Source organism: Mustela nigripes, chromosome 3 (assembly GCF_022355385.1).
Source record: "Mustela nigripes isolate SB6536 chromosome 3, MUSNIG.SB6536, whole genome shotgun sequence".
NCBI classification, from domain to species: Eukaryota; Metazoa; Chordata; class Mammalia; order Carnivora; family Mustelidae; genus Mustela; species Mustela nigripes.
The window spans coordinates 54,192,362-54,209,757 of NC_081559.1; the positions used below are offsets into that span (position 1 = coordinate 54,192,362).

Here is a 17,396-nt window from a genome sequence, read left to right on the forward strand (position 1 = left end):
AAAACATTGAAGCTCTGTCTTGCTCCACAAATCTCAAAAAGTCATACTATTTGAGGTTGTTGACGTTCAGTCTCAATATAATTTATACTCAAAGTACATTAATAGAAAATTTCATTGAAATTGATTTGCCTGCTGCCATTCTGGTAATGCTCATAGAGAATTTGAGTCTTGGAATTGAAGCCTATTTATACAGATGAGAAGTACAGTCTTAGCAAAGGTAAATATTCAACTAGCAGTCACTGGTATGCCTGTCCCAGTTAAAATATTGAAATATTTCTGTCCTCATTGGTTAACAGCTGCTATTCAAAATTCCAATGTCATCCCTTTGCCCTAGACACCCAAAGCAACCTCCCCCACCTCCCACTCCACCCCCTGACAAGATGCCTCTCCAACTCTTCACGAACCAGCAAGTAAGCGCTAAAAACTAGCACGGCACGCACGGTTCCCCCAGGACTCTGGACCAGCTGAAGCTTCTGTTCTGATTGGATGGTTCCTGTGCCATACCAGTCACCAAATATTTTAAGTGTCAGCCCAGCTATGGCATCATCATGATTTCATGTCACTAATTTGCCCTGTCTTTATTGTATGGTTCTGTACATTTATCTGTGGAGAAGAGGAAAAGCATCTTCCATCCTCAATAAAGAAATTAGACTTTTATGTATTTTATTAAAACAAAGAAATTATTTATGGTGATCTGACGACGGACATGACATGTTTACTTGCTGAACCCAATTAGATAGAAAATACCTTTGTTGTCAGCAGCAATGAAACCAAGTATGTTTTCATGACGCAGCATAACCGTCTGATAAATTTCTGCTTCCCGAAACCAAGATCTTTCATCTCTGGAGGAGAAGATTTTTACAGCCACATCTTCCCCACACCATCTTCCATGCCAGACCTCACCAAATCTACCTTTTCCCACTATCTCTTGAAGTACGATCGTCCTTGCAATTGTTCTTTGAACCAACAGAGGTAGACCTAACCAAAGAAAAGATGGAATTGATGAGTACAAACAAGGAAGTGTCAGGAAAGAGCTATCATAATGATTATTATTTTCACACAAAAAGGCAAACATTGAAGCACTTTCATAATTTTACCGATTTTGAAGAAATAAGGACCATTGTATCAAACTTTTAGATCAAACCTTTCTCAAAAAAAGAAAAAAAACAAAACACTCCAAATTCTTCATATGAATTTCTCTTCTCACATTCCCAAATAAAGATTTCTTGAACATAGCCTGCTGCTACAGATATCTGATTTTCAGAATTGCTGGAAATTTCCCTGATTTGCCCACGAAAGCCAGTCAGGTTACTAAATACACAAAAGTTTAAAAAAAAAAAAAAAAGCCATCAGCCTCTAAAACAAAATGCATTGTTTCTAGTACAACTGGGGAAGCAGAAGAATTCCTTGTGAATTTTTTCAAAAACCAAATTAAAGGGCCACCTGGGTGGCTCAGTGGGTTGAGGCCTCTGCCTTTGGCTTGGGTCATGATCCTGGAGTCCTGGGATGGAGCCCCGAGTCGGGCTCTCTGCTCCACGGGGAGCCTGCTTCCTCTTCTTTCTCTCAGCCTGCCTGTCTGCCTACTTATGACCTCTGTCTGTCAAATTAATAAATAAAATCTTAAAAAAAAATTAAAATGGCAAAGTGAAGAATCAGATTCAATAATCAAGTGAGATAATTATGTTACACTAAAAAAAGCAAGGCATCATCATAGAAAACACCAAATGGACATTCTTTGTGAAATAAAAAAAAATTCAAAGAAAATATATTCCAAGTGTATGTTAAAAGTTTAGATTCTTTGAACCAATAACCCCACCTCTAGAATTCTATCCTAAATATTTAATGCAAAATGCAGAAACATGTCAAAATATTTAATACCTTAATATTTACAGGAAATAGAAGGAAAACAGAAAAATTGTTAAACATAGTACTGTGATTAAGAGAAAAGATAAATTTAAAGACCTCATTTCCAATTTCAGCTGTGCTACATGGTAACCACGGGCAAGTATCGGAACTTCTCTGAGCTTCAACTTCCTCATCTAAAAAATAGGGGATATTAACAGTACTTATCTCATAGGGGTAACACAAGAATGAATTAGCATGTTAAGCATCTGGGACAGTATCTGGTATATTACATGCTCAGTAATGGTCAGCCCTTAATATTCTATCTTAGAACAGATTACTTAGAGCAAATGATAATAATGCTGTTTATGAGGAGGTATTTCTTAATGACATGGGAAAATACTTTTGCTATAATGTAAAATGAAAATAACACAGTAAATTCAACTCATCTAAATAAATATACCTAGCTATTCAAAATATGCACAGGAAAAAGCCTGTAAAGGAAATTTGCCCAATGTTATCATTGGTTCTGCCTATTTAGTGGAATCAGGATGAACTGTGATATTCTTCTTTCTAATACACATTTTCTTAATTTCCACAATAGGTACCTACCACTTTTAAAATTAGAGGAAAGTAGGTAAAGAGGTTACAGTCTAAGTTTACTCTGGGAGGTCATGTTTAGTTATTTTCCATGTACTCAGATGGCTTGGAAACTCTCATTGCTATAACCCTCTAAGCTCTGCAGGGTTCGGCCTCTGCTCCTGAAATGAGCCACGGTTTATTCAGATGTTCTCCTCTTCCTAAGAACCACCCACTGTGGCTAAATAAGAACAGACTATAAGGTTGCTATTATGGATCTCAACAATTAGTCATAGAGCCCCATAGCCAGGAAGTTCTGAGATAGTCTAGTTCAACTTTATCATTTTAGGGATGAGAAAATCGGGGCCCTGCAATAATCGAAGACTGGCCCAGAAATAGGCTCTAGTGGGAGGCCAACCTACAGCTGAAATGCTGGTGTTCAGTCCAAACTCTTGCTCTCCCTCAAGGAAGACAAAACATAAGGGACTCAATCTCACAAAACAAACTGAGGGTTGCTGGGGGACGTGGGGGTAGGGAGAGGGTGGCTGGGTTACAGACACTGGGGAGGGTATGTGCTCTGGTGAATGCTGAGAAATGTGTAAGCCTGATGATTCACAGACCTGTATCCCTGGAGGAAATAATACATTATATGTTAATGAAAATAATTTAAAACAAAACAAAAAAACTCTTGTTCTCACCATTCAGTGGATATGCCCACAGTCTTCCCCTGTTGGGAAGACTTCCAGCAGCAAACTCTAAGGGCCATTTCTTCAGGCTTATGGCCAAGTTTACTACTTGACCATGCAGTAAAAGTTGTACTAACAATTATCAGGCCAAATTGCAATCTCAATCTCCCTCCTCCCTCCCCAATCTTGCACGCACACACTCACCAGAACACCACCATCAACAGCCACTACCACCAGTAACTGACTAGAGAACTTGATTAGCCTCTGTTTTCAAACTGCAAATTGATCAAACACAGGACCAATGCCACAGACCAGGGACAGAGGAACACAACATCAATAAAGGTACTGAGCACAGCAATTAAGCTGAGACACTAAAATTCAGGGAAAGTTGCTTCGGTATCTTTCAAGGCAACCACTCCAAAAAATCTAGTTCTTGTTTATACACTTAGAGATTTCATTTGAATATACATAGACTTTGCTTCTCCCTGTAGGTTCATTTCACTTTAAAAATTTTTCTTTAATTTTTTTTTTTTTTATTTTTTACCAGTAGTTGTAGAAGCAGATGCCTGTCTGATGGGAAGGCATCTTTCAGTAATGTCACCACCCATCAGAAGTGTTATATTGGGACAGGAAAGCAGCCATCCACCCAGTTTCTCAGAAACCACCTGAAACACAAGCCATTCTCAGAAATAATCCAGCAGCAGATATGTTCACTTGCCTTTTTTGCAGATATTTTATCTCTTTGAAATGACCTGGTCAGGAATAAGCCTCACAATTTTTTTCAACACCTAACAAAATTGCCTTTGCCTAAATTTTGCTGGCCAATTAAGAGAACCAAAGGGGAAGCGGAAGCACCTGATTTCCTCCCAATGAACGAGCTTTCATGATGGAAAACTTGTTGCAGCTAGACCCATTCTCTCTGATTACCAAAGGCACTGTTGTCATCAGGTATTTTTAGCCAGTGCTCACTGCTAAATGGATATAGTTGACTCTAAGAAAAAGTCTAAAACTCTTTCAAACTGGTCATTAAAATCATCTGTGCTTGAGTACATGTATGGCTTTCTTTTTAAGAAAGATCTTAGAATAATCTAAAGATGAGAGTTCAGCAGTCAATAAACCCAGATTTAGGTTTAAAGATGCACAAAAACACCAAAATATCTTAAGGTTAATTTTTAAAATTTCATGTCTTGGCTCATGACTACTTTCTTAAACTAAATATCCATTCTCCAGTTATAAAGTCTCTATTATTTTTATTTGAGAAGGAAATTCTTAGTCATATTAAATATATTCAAGGAGGAGCTACTTAACGTCTTCAGATAAACTGAAATGCTTGGGGGGAATATTAAATAGTTATTTAATCACTTGAAATTTATCAAGAAATTATATGAGGTTTCAAGGAATTGGGCACAAATCAGAGCACTCTCTGCTCATATTTTGTGCCTAGAATGCCACCAGTGTCCAGGAAATTAGCAACCAGTGAGTCCCAGGATGTAACAGTCAAGGAAGGATGAGTACTGAATCTGAACAGCTTTACGTTTAAAGGAAGAACATCAGTTTTCTATGCAATAATTTAATTTGGATTTTAGTTCTATAAACTTTGCAGTCTGGAGACCATCTTTTCTGGGATGCCTCCTTTGAAAACATGCCACCTAATTTGTGCAGTGATGGCAAACACATTGAGACCTTGGTCCATGACACAGCAGGGGAACTTGCCCCCCAAAACAACAAACTCTCTGGACTCTGTGGATGGCCTGATTAGGCCTCTCTTTCCTGGACTCTTAGGGGACTCTAAAGCTACTTCCTGTTAAATACAGACACTCATACAGATGCTACTGTCCCTCCGGCATCTGCCCTTGTTCATTGTGCCTGCCTGGATGCACCTAAAGGCCGTGAGCTGGGGAGTTTCTCGAAGTATCTTTGAGGTAATCATCCTAAATGATCCTTCCAAAGCAAGAGGGGTCCCAGGGGCTCCTAAAGTGACCCACGTAGGCTTACCCTAGTTCAGCTTTCAGTACTGCATGCAGGCAGGATTTCTGGACATATACATTAGGAAAGGTCATTTTAGAAAGTTTATTATTACAGAGAAATCTGTTTGGTGGCCAGAAACCCAAAATGGCCTCATATGGTTTGTGCGATGAAAAAGGCTCATTTAGGCCATAAAACAGCCTGGTCTTTTGAATTGCTTCACCAGGGGTTGGAAAGTTCCATTAAAGAAGAATAGACTTACCATACTACCTTAGCAAAAGTCAGCACAGGAGGGCTGCGCTAATCCCTATCATCTCTGTTTCTGTGCTTTAAGAATACATTCTTGATTTTAATTTTAGGTCAGCTCCCCGTTGACTTCACACACACACACCTCCTCGGGGGTGCTTCGGATTCTAAAGACTTCCATTACCACAAGCAAAGACACTCTCTAAGAATACCACTTCACTCAACTAAAATCCTCCTCAGAACTCAGCTCCTCAAATACAGTAACTTTTGTGCCCATGAAACATTATAAAGAGAGCAACAATGATTATTACTAACCATAATGGTGGGGGGCGGAGGGAGAGAAGAGAAACTCTTTATCGATTCAGAAGTACACTCTGAAAGAATGTAAAAATGAGAATCTGAATACCTAAGGACAGAAAACGCAACTGAGAGGACTTAATTCTTTCGGCCACAGCTGTTGGCTCTCTTCATCAAATCCAAAACCAAGTTTTAATATCAGAACTTACCCGTACCACATCAAGCATTCTAAATGACCCAGTTCAAAATATTGGGGCCCTTTTTGTTAGAAATTGTTTTTTATTTCTTTTTTAAATAAGAGTTTTCTTACTACAAAATGGACAACAGGCACATACCAGAGCCAGATCCAGAGGCAGTCACATCATAAATCAGATCTTTGAGAGTTTTTCCAGCATTTACCAGATTGCACTCGGAGAGCGGTTCCTCCACATTCTGTCTCTTTTTCTTCCTGTTTGTGCACGGTCGACCTTGGCATGCCCAGATGGTCAGAACTGTGGCCAAGGACAGGAGGCAGACTGGCACAGTAATGACAACGGTCAACTCCATGGGTCCAAGTTTGGGGGCATTTGGAGATGCTTCAGTTAAAAAAAAAAAAAAAAAAAAAAAAAACCATGACCATACTACAACAACCCATTTAAGGTACTCTGGAAATTGGAAATGTGATCACCAAAATCTCACATCTTTGATGTGGAGCTACACCCTATGCACGTAGGTGAGTTGGTAAAGATTCTCTGGAGCATAAGCAAAGATGGGGAAAGGGAGTTGAGGTCAGGATGCACCCAGCATAATTATGCCAGGTGAAGATGGGAGCCAGAATGAACATCATGGAAAGCACTAGTGGGAGGGATCCTTTTTAAATCCTCCAAGGTATTTGACACTTTCCTACTATCTTCTTCCCATTTTTCAGCAGTCCATCCTGAGAGCACATTCATTCATTCACGCCACAAATAATTACTGAGCTCTGGCAATATGTCGCCACTATTCCAGGTGCTGGAGATACAGTGGTGATGACAGCCAAATCCTTGCTCTCGTGGTGCTTATGTTCTCATACACCCACTAAACAGATGGATATGCAATATCCAAGCAGGAGGCCCTCAGCATTATGATGAAGCAGAGGGGAAAGTCCATGATGCCGGGGTGCCCCTTAAGACAGAGTGCTCCCAAAGGCTACTCTGGGAAGGGGCAGGGAGAACAGCAGGAAGAGCCCAAGAAGGTGCTCTGGGCAACATGAAAACAAGTGTACACCCCAAGATGAGGCCCACTCGGGTTGCTCAGGAACAACCCCTGCCTAGAGTGCAGTAAGCGAGGAGAAAGGCAGAAGACAGTAGGAGGCAATCAAGGGAAAGAGCATGTGAGGTATGGTAGGCTAAGTGAAGGACTCTGTATTCTATTCCAAGCAGATGCTGTCTCAGGACTTGGAGCAGGCAGACTAACTACATGATCTCACTTCCATTCTGCAGGGCTGCAGAGGGGCGCAGGAGTAAAAGTGAAGAGATACATGAGATCATCCAGGCAGAAGGGGACAGGATGGTCTTGGCTGAACTCAATCTGAAATAGGAACACTTCCTTCTCAGTCCCCATTCATTCTCTACACCCTTTTACTGTTTTGTTTTCATTCCTGGGTTGTATCACTGTCTGACACATCATATATTCATGTATTTGTTTATCTATTATTGGATTCCCTCCAAAGAAGGTGTGCTTGGTGAGAGAAAGAACTTTGTCTGTTGTTCACAAATATATCCCCAGTGTTTACAAATGGAGATGATTAATAGTTCTCGAATAGCAGAACCACTAAAAATTCTACTAGTTTTGTTCTTAATCGGTAAGGGATAAGATTTTTAATTTTGGAAAAATAAACCTAATAATTGAAACCAAGTAACATAAGGATATAATTTGTGACTCTAATATTAAAACACAGATAGCAACTTTTTCCAAAGCTCTCCTTGCACCTAAGAAATCTTTTTAATTTAGGGAAAATAGTGTTCCATGAAAAATCTACGATGGCAGATATTTTCTGTATTTTTCAAAGAAATTATTTTGACACTTGAAATGAGCACATAGTTCATTTTTCCTTCATTCATTAGACATCATCAGCATCAATTTAATTTTATCCCCATATCCTATCATTAGGGATCATGATTTTTGCTTTTAATAAACCCTAGGAAGTATTTGATAGGATATAGGAACAGAACTCTGGCGTCTCAGCTTCTCAGACATCAAGGAGAAATAGAAGAATGCAGGCTTTGGAGAAAGAGAAGCAAAAGTAAGCAGACAGTTTCTCCATTTGTGGCTCTAATGCCTTGAGCAAACTACACCCTTCCTGAGCTAACGAGGCATACCCAGAGAGAGGGTTGCAGACATGCATGGAAAGCACAGCACAACAACTGCCCCTTAGAATCTAAACAAATGACGGTGATAATGGACCTTGTGAATTAAGCCATTCGTCAGACTTCCTTCTTTGCAATGACAATCCTGAAGAGTTCCTTATATTAAATGCATTTATATTTTACTTACAATATGTCAACCGGAATATATAAGCATAAAGGCAAAACAATTATTTAATTCTCAAGGAAAAGGAATCAAATTCTTCAAAAACGTGTTCATACGAGTATCACTATGATCCTAAAAATAGCTGTTTTTTTTTCAAACCGATAAATAAAATAATTAAAACTGTTAAGAGTACCCTGGAAACAAACATTATCCTTGCTCTTCTACTTTGCCCTGAGAATTCTGGCAGATCACCAACTTTCCTTCTCCAGAGTGTTTCAGGATTCCGCTGAAGTCATTAGGAGGTGTCCAGGTGCATATGAGAAGAACTTGGCCTTGAATGTTCTCATGACAAGGTGCTAAAAGAGTTCTCTGACTTGACTTCGCTTTAGAAATCATTAACCATAGTACTTGCAACTTCTAACCATTTGCTATCATAAAAGGGTTTTATTATTCATTTCACAATGATCTTTTAAACATACATTTCAAGTTGTATCTGTATCTCTAGGTCCTCACGATGGTATTCTAGGAATTCTATGAAAGCCACAGAAAGCACTTAATCTTTTGCAACCTACATAAACATCCCACTTAAATATGTTTTTAAAACAAAAATAAAATTTAAAAAATAAAATTCCACTATTAGATCCACTTATATGCCTATATCTTATTTCAATATATGTTATCAGGAGCTACCAAGATAAACATTAGAGTTAAAAAGCTTATTGATTGTCTTCATTTTAGTAGCTCTATTAAGCAGAGCTCAGATCATCACTATGGCAACCAATAAAGAGGCGAAAGGTCAGTAACCCTGAAAATAGAATATTCTCTATAAAATTGTACTGCTCTAGTGAAGGTTACTGCTCTCAGAGATATTTATTACAGATGAGCAATTTTTCTACTTTTGTGAACAAATTTACTGATGGGAGTTAGTAATAAAAAAAGATTACTCCCCTAGAAAAAGGCTAGCAACAACATCCAGAAAGAGCTCCTTAAACACTGAGCAATTTTTAAAGCAAACATTTGTAAAACTATCTTCCTAACCAAATGTTGATTGTAATCTCTATAGGAGATAAACGAAGAAAAACTGTAGTCTCCACCCAATGAGTCATAGCAAAGGAGATAGCAGTGCAGCTAAGAATACATTTTATTAAGTTACCTGTGATGAGTGTATTATTTTTTCTAGCAGGTTTTACATTCTCGATCATAGAACTCTCATTATTCAGTAATTTCCAATCTGAGATTGCCTGTGCCAAATGAAATGCCCGCTCCATATTATAAGCAGCTCCACGGGAGAGTGTGTTAATCCCCAAAGTGAGGTCTGGGGAATGCTGCATTGTTCATTCGTGTAATTTCACTCTCCAGCAATTAAACAGAATAGATGGGGGGAGGGGGCAGAGAAAAGCTCTAAGTGAGAGCCTAGGTCACAAAGATCTCCCCTATATAAATTCTATAATACACTGAACCAAACAACACAAGGAAGGAAGTATTAATGAGGTAGGGAGAAGGGCACATTGACCCAAATGGGGTGGAAGATTCTGGACAGCTAAAGAGAGTCATGTGAAAGGCAGACAAATGTAAGAAAGTAAGACAAGACAAAACAATAAGAACCAAAAAGGAAAAAAGAAAGGAAGGAAGAAGGGAGGGAGGGAGAAAGGAGCAAATTAAAAAACAAACAAACAAACGTTTTGTGTGTGTGTGTAAACTTTGCAACTTCCACTGGAGACCTGAGTAGAACTGTTGATGGTGAAAGTCAATGATCATTGCCACTGCTCAAATTTCAGAACTATTTTCAATGCCTCAACTTCTTCTAGGACAGCGCCTCCTTGCCACTCCCTACTTTCAGCTTTAGGGAAGCATTCTTCAAGATGAAAAGAAAAAGGTAATACGGCCATGACCCCCATGTCCCCTCCCCTGCTGACCTCTTCTCTTTCCTTATTAAAAATCATTTTTATAATTACTGATGTTTGCAAGATGTATATGACCTTTAAATTAACTAATTTTTATCTCCTTAGTTTATGCTATTAGTAGGATGACAGAACTAAGTGGAGCTCTGGACTAGATCAATAGCTTCAAATAGCCCATATTGATTATTGGTATGGAAATCTTGAAAATGTCTATGTTCCATGTAAAGACACATTTCATTATATTTAAGCACCTTTCAACTGATTACAAACTAAGACATTACAATGGAGTGAGGAATAGAAACTCTGAGAAGGGACATCTGGGTGGCTCAGTCGGTTAAACATCCAATTCTTAATTTCAGCTCAGGTCATGGTCTCAGAGTTGGGAGATGGACTCCCCTGTTGGGCTCTGTGCTGGGTATGGAGCCTGCTTAAGATTCTTTCTCTCCCTCTCCCTCTGCCCCTTCTTCCCCTCTCTCTCTTAAAAAAAAGAAAAGAAAAGAAAAGAAAAAAGAAACTCTTTGAGCAGAGAATGACTAAAGACATACGCACTGGTCAAACAGTTGGTGAAAAACAAATCCAAAGAAAACAGAGGTCTCTGTCCAAAATGATTTTTTACAAAACTTTGCAGGGTTAGTGCTTCCTTCCCAAAGCTGTTATAGGAAACAACCTATAGAAATTGAAGAGGATCCAAAACACCCTTAAAGAAACCACAGACTAATTTAATATTAAAACCACTTGTGTTCCTTTTATTAAAAGTTTTGCCCCAAGGGAAAAGATACCACTTTGCAAGACTGTAACCATGAATGTATAAATATCAAGTCTTCAACTGCCTCCCCTCCCCTTCTCAGCATAAGAGGAAGCATTTCTTTTTCCAGTTTGGAGCATGTTCTCAGGTAGTAAGCCAACGAAAACAGACAATGCTGTTTGAGATGCCTTCTGAAGGGTGTGCTTCTGCCCTGGCATGTGGAAGAAATGCCACCAGGGTCAAATGAATGCTGTGATCCGTCCACCTTCCCTATAAACCCTCTATGACACAGGCTGTGACATTAATGAAAGGGTCTTTGTTTAGTTTAGTTCATAGGGGTCTGGGGGACATCATGGAAGTAATATCTGCAGCTGAAACAAGAGAATACATTGCCCTAAGATGTTCAAAGCTATCTTGTTAATTAGCTCAACAGGAATAATATCTTTTGCCAAAAAGAGAAAGACATGTAAAGCACTTAGAAGTCTCCCAAGTCTTCACGATGAACCTCTTTGAATCTGCCATTTCAAATCATCCTTAAATGTGGATACCATCATTTCGAACATCTGCTTGATGGTAATGAAAAGACATTTTGAATTGGTTTCTTGCTGCTCTACTGAAAGACTGGATCCAAATGGATTGCTTTGTGTGACGCCGCACTGAGAACAACTCTCTAGGGCAGATGCCCGAAAATGAGGCACAGTCCACATCTTATGGAACTTAAATTCTACTAAGGAATATATGATCCGCCTAGGGAAAAATTCCAAAGCAATTACTACAGTAAAAATATGAAGACAACTTTACATAAGAGCAAGACAAGTGGGAGATAAGAGAAAGATCATGATGAAGAATTCCATTCATGATCAGTCCAATATAAAACCACATGGAACTGCACTTACATGTGGGCAGGGAATGGGTCTCTGTTGCTAAGTCAAAGATACTGGCTTTATTTGTCTAATACTCTTACATTATTCCACATTCATGAATTGCAGGCAGCTCCCCACTCTCTGAAGCTTTTCATAGCTTCCTACTTCTTCACAGTGACCCTTATGAATGTCATCAGGAATAATCCAATGAGAAGTGAATTCAGTTAGATCCCTCCAACATACTCCAATACAAGGAACAGCAAATGGCCACCCTTCTCCATGGAGTAAGAATAATCATGTTAAACAGGTTATTTCTGATCAGGAACCTCAAGGACAGAACAAGGGGAGAATATCATCTAATCTAGAGATTCAGCAGAGCAATGAAGGTGACAGAAATAACGTGAGAAGTATTTTCTGCCTTTTAACTGAATCCAATGAGCTATCGATGAGGCCATTCCATTGTTCAGTGCTCAGTCTACGTATGGCTGTTTCCATCCACCATCTTCCCCTGGAATTATTTCATGATTTTATGGCGTGCTGATCGCACCACACATAAACGTATTTCCTGGCAGTTCTCCTTGTGTTGCTGGGCTTCCGGGAATATGTGAGGAACACTGGGTATCTTCAAATCTTCTCTTGTCCACTTTTGTCTGAATTTAGAATAAAATTGTTTTAATATGTTAAGGAATTAGGAATGTGAGGTTGAAGAATATCAACTTTGGCATGGGGTCTGTGGAACTTCAACTTCAGGGGAGATAAGATTAATAAAATGTAAGAAGGACGGGCTCCTGGGTGGCTCAGTGGGATAAGCCTCTGCCTTCGGCTCAGGTCATGATCTCAGGGTCCTGGGATCAAGCCCCGCAACTAATAAAATGTAAGAAGGAGGATTTAAATCAGCTCCATAGTTGTTCTTTATTTCAGTGCATGCACCCAGAGATTAGTTTATTATCTGTCATCAAAACACATATGATATGATACAATACATATTTGTATAGAAATTAGGTAGTAATTACTCAAAAACTATTTCAGTGTTGTTGCTTTTTTTTTCCTTAAGCCAACCTTTTACATGGAAAAAATGAAAGACCCTTGGAAGCAGCACCTGTCTCTCCTATCCCTGTTTCTCCTCTCATAACAAAACCTTGTTCAGGGAAGCCATTTAAAAACATTGACCACGGAGTGCCTGGGTGGCTCAGTTGGTTAAGCCACTGCCTTCCTCTTGGGTCATGATCCCTGGGTCCCGGGATTGAGTCCCACATCGGGATCCTTGCTCAGCAGGGACCCTACTTCTCCCTCTGCCTCTGCCTGCCACTCTGCCTGCTTGTGCTCTCTCTCTCTCTGACAAATAAATTTAAAAACAAATAAACAAACAAAAACACCAAAACATTGACCAAGAGAAAGAATTTACACTTCTCTGTACTGAAATTCCTGCTACTATAAATTCTCCCACAGCAAACATACTCACACAAAGCAGTTTTTTCACTTGGAAAAAAGACTGATGCGATATCATCCTATTTTGACCCAACCCAATGTCCCATACAGGATAATCACCCAAAAAGTATTCCAGCAAACAGGTAATAGTATTTACATAACTGAGAGAGTAGAGGCTCACATTGTGTGAAATCCTCAATTTAGAATTGGTTATAAATTTTACTTCCAATTTCCCATTACATCCCTCTGAACAAAATTCCATAATTGAAATCAGTGTACTTCTTTACCGAGATAGGAAATGCTTCCTATATTAGACTTTAAGGCACGTGTTTGACTTCTTTGTATGCTTATATTTCATAGCATTTTCTCAAATATAAAAATCATAGCACCTTGCAGTTTACGGAGGGGAAAAAAAAAGAGCCCTGTCTGGCACACCTGTCAGGTGTGCACTGAATCCTCAGAGGATAGGCTATAAATGGATTTGCTCCTGTGATGGCAGAACAATTCCACAAGGGGTCCCGTGAGTATTTCTCAGCAGGTAGATGTCACCTTACACGGATTTGAGCAATGAATTGGTTTAAAATAGAAAACCATAAGAAAGTTTGAAAACAACAATGAATTTTTTAAAGAATTGCAGATCACAAGACGTTTAAAGTCCCAAAAGAATAATACGATCAGAGTCTGCAATTTTTATAATTATAGCATCCTTTGAAATTATTAATTTTTGATAAATCTAATTGTAATGTTTTGGCAGTTTATCTTCCTTCAGATGTAATCCTTCAGTTGGTTTAAATGAAAGTCTAATTTAGACATGTACCTAATCAATATGCATTGTTTACCTACCCTGACTGATATAAATAATCACTTTCCCTTTTTCTCTTTACACAACTGAGAACAGAACAGAAAGGTGGAAATTGTACTGAGGTTAATAAAGCACCCAATATTTTCATGTTGTGCATGTCTTTTCTTTACTAAAACCAATTATTTGGAAAGCAAAAAATATAATAGCATTATTAAAATAGCGTATGAAATCTGAAAGGGAATTATTAGTACATTTACCTTTTCAAGCGCTGTATGTTTTGGTAGCAAAATAGGAACAAAGATACCTGGAACTTGGATGCTTTCGTTGAATAGCCGATTTCCATATGAAAGGTGGTAATTAGTGCAAGCCTGAACTAAATAGCAATTCCTATCAAAATTAACCCAGTAGGGATGCCTGGGTGGCTCAGGTGGCTAAGCTTCTGCCTTTGGCTCAAGTCATGGTCTTGGGGTCCTGAGATCAAGCCCTGCACCCAGTCCCAAAACCAGTCCAAAGGGCTCTGTACTCAGTGGGGATTCTGCTCGTCCCTCTCCCTCTGCTCCTCCCTCTGTTCCTCCCCCCATTCATTTTCTCTCTCTCTCAAATAGATAAATAAATAAATAAAATATTTAAAGGAAAAAAAAAAAAAAAAGCTCGCTAGATGCTGCCTGAATGAATAAACAGGGAAAGCCTGTGTCCACTAAGGAAGAATGAATTACTTCTCAGCTTCCACCAAAAGATAAATGAAGAAGACATTAAGGGTGCCATCCCTGATTTTTCAAAACAAGCCAGATATGGAGAAGTTTCATATGAAGACTCTGAATTTTTAACAATGTAAAGAAATTCCTGTTTCTTTCCTTTTCCAGAAACCATAGGTCAAACAAAACCTGTGAACCAGATATAACCCATAAGCAGGTAGAACTCTGTAATTAGATTTGGGTTTAGCTACAAATAACAGAGGAAACCGGACAGAAGTTTCCTCAGTCATGGAAACGACACTTGGAAGATGAGTTGTCCAATGTGAGCAGGTGAGTCCATGAAGTTTTCAGTGAGGCTCCTGTCAGTTCCGTATCGCCACCCCCATGGTGCCTCCTCACAGTCCAAAGGCAGCCACTAAAACCACCTTCACATCCAGGCATCAGGATGGATGTGCCAGTTCTAATGGACTTCAAAACACTCACATTCATCTCATTTGCCAGAACCTAGTCACATGGCCACACTTACCTATAAGGGTAGCTGAAAACATTGTCTGTTAGGGGGACAGCTATCTTAACAGCAAAAGTCTAGGTCCTGCTACAAAGTTGGTTTTGGAGGAAACAATATGTCTTTGAAACACTTATTTATAGGCATAATAAACTTTGATCTATTAGATTTTCTCGTTAGAAAAAGAACACATGTGCGAAGAAATAAATCAGACAGTACTGTATGAGAATTGATAAGGAGTTACCTAATGTCCTCAGCTGTTCAGCACTCCAACACCAACTCAGATGTTCATAGAATGTGTAACCTCAACCCAAACATTACCCTGAAACTTGATGTTTTGTTCTTCTTTTGTTGTGAAATATAGTGAATATACAGAAAAGCACACAGATTATATAGGTTGAGTACAAAAAGAATGATAAACTTCCATGCATCTCCTCTCCCTGTCCCCCTTCCCCCCTACTCTGAGACACCCCCAAATGGTCACAACCTAATTTCTTAACCAAGGGTAACACTTATCCTGATTTGAGGAACAATGATTTCCTTACCCTTGTACTGTGGTTCCCAGAATCCCTTTTCTTATATGGTTCCAGGTTCAAGTTGGCATATTTGCATACATGTTCATAAATATGAGTGGCTTGTAATTTCCTTTTCTCATACTATCTTTGTTGGGTTTTGGTATTAAGAGTATGTATAGGGGCGCCTGGGTGGCTCAGTGGGTTAAGCCGCTGCCTTCGGCTCAGGTCATGATCTCAGGGTCCTGGGATCGAGTCCCACATCTGGCTCTCTGCTCAGCGGGAAGCCTGCTTCTCTCTCTCTCTCTCTCTCTCTCTGCCTGCCTCTCTGCCTACTTGTGATCTCTCTCTGTCAAATAAATAAATCAAATCTTAAAAAAAAAAAAAAATTTTTAAAAAAAGAGTATGTATAAAATGAGTGAAGGAGTGTTTCCTCTTTGTCTGCATTTTGGCAGAGATTTGTGTGAGATTTATTTGTTCCTGGAAGTTTATCAAAATTTTCTGATAGCCCTCATGGGCTTTGAAATTTTCTTTCTGGATATACTTTTCCTACCTTTTTCAAACTACTAATTCAGACTCTTTATTATCATAATACTACTCAGATTTAGTAAATTACAATCTTCTAAAAAATTAGATTGTTTGTAAGCCATCTGGTTTCAACCTTATACAGTCTCACTAATTATTTATCCACTTGTTCTATCAATTACCAAGACTGTGGGATACTAAAATCTCCCCCCTGAGATTGTGGACTTCTGTATTTCTCCTTACAGATCTCAAATATTTTCTTTATTTTTGAGTCCCATTCTTAAGTACACAGGAATTTAAATGTATTAAGAATTCCTAAAAAAAAAAAAAAAAAAAAAAAAAAAAAAAAAAAAATTCCTGGTAAATTGAAACTTTAATCATTATAAAATGACCCTTCTTAACTCTAGGAATTTTTTTGTCTCAAAGTTAATTTTGTCTGCTCTTAATATAAACTTATTTGTTTTGTTTTGTTTCAAAATATGTATGGTTGTGGTGCCTGGGTGGCTCAGAGGGTTAAGCCTCTACCTTTGGCTCAGGTCATGGTCTCAGTGTCCTGGGATTGAGTACTGCATCGGGCTCTCTGCTTGGCAGGGAGCCTGCTTCCTCCTCTCTCTCTGCCTGCCTCTCTGCGTACTAGCAATCTCTCTCTGTCAAATAAATAAATAAAATCTTTAAAAAAATAAAATAAAATATGTATGGTATATCTTTTCCATCAAAAACCACTTCAAGATTTCTCTAAACTTTCATTTTTAAGACATTTTTAAAACAACATTTAATTGGATTTGTTTTCTCCAATCTGGTAATCTTTGTTTAGTCTATTTACATTAAATTATTTTTGTTTAATTATTACTGACATTTGGATATTTTCTTTTTGTCACACCTGTTGTTTGCTTCTTTTGCCTCTCTCTCACTCTCTCTCTCTTTTTCTTTTCTTTTTTTACTTTTTTTTGATAGTTTTTATTGTTCTATTTTTCCAACTGTAGATGAGAAGGAACATAGTCACCACTCTTTTAGAAGTAATTCAGATATGACAACAGGGACACTTGAAAGCATAAGGATTAACAATATGTTTATCCTCCTAGACAAAACAAGGCCCCTAGAAAAGTTTAATTCCATTTATGTCTCTCTTGACATGTATAGTATGCTATTTTTATACTGAATGACCATTTTATCTTTTTTTAACCCCATAAGACATTGCTGTTGTTGTAGATTAATATTCTTTAGATTTAGTCACATATTTCTCTCTCTCTCTCTCTCTTTTCATTTTTTCTTTTTCTTTTCATTCCTCCTTGCATGCCAGAACTTTGGTATAGTT

General features: G+C 38.5%; 1 protein-coding gene across 1 annotated transcript in view; it reads right to left on the bottom strand.

Annotated features, from left to right (window-relative positions):
* ACVR1C (activin A receptor type 1C) overlaps positions 1-17,396 on the bottom strand; it is a 75,275-nt gene that overhangs the window by 12,496 nt on the left and 45,383 nt on the right. The window contains exons 3-4 of the mRNA XM_059393999.1: positions 5,951-6,190; positions 748-978 (exon numbers count right to left, since the gene is read on the bottom strand). Coding sequence (XP_059249982.1) covers positions 748-978; positions 5,951-6,190 — 471 coding nt within the window. The remainder of the gene's footprint in view (positions 1-747; positions 979-5,950; positions 6,191-17,396) is intronic.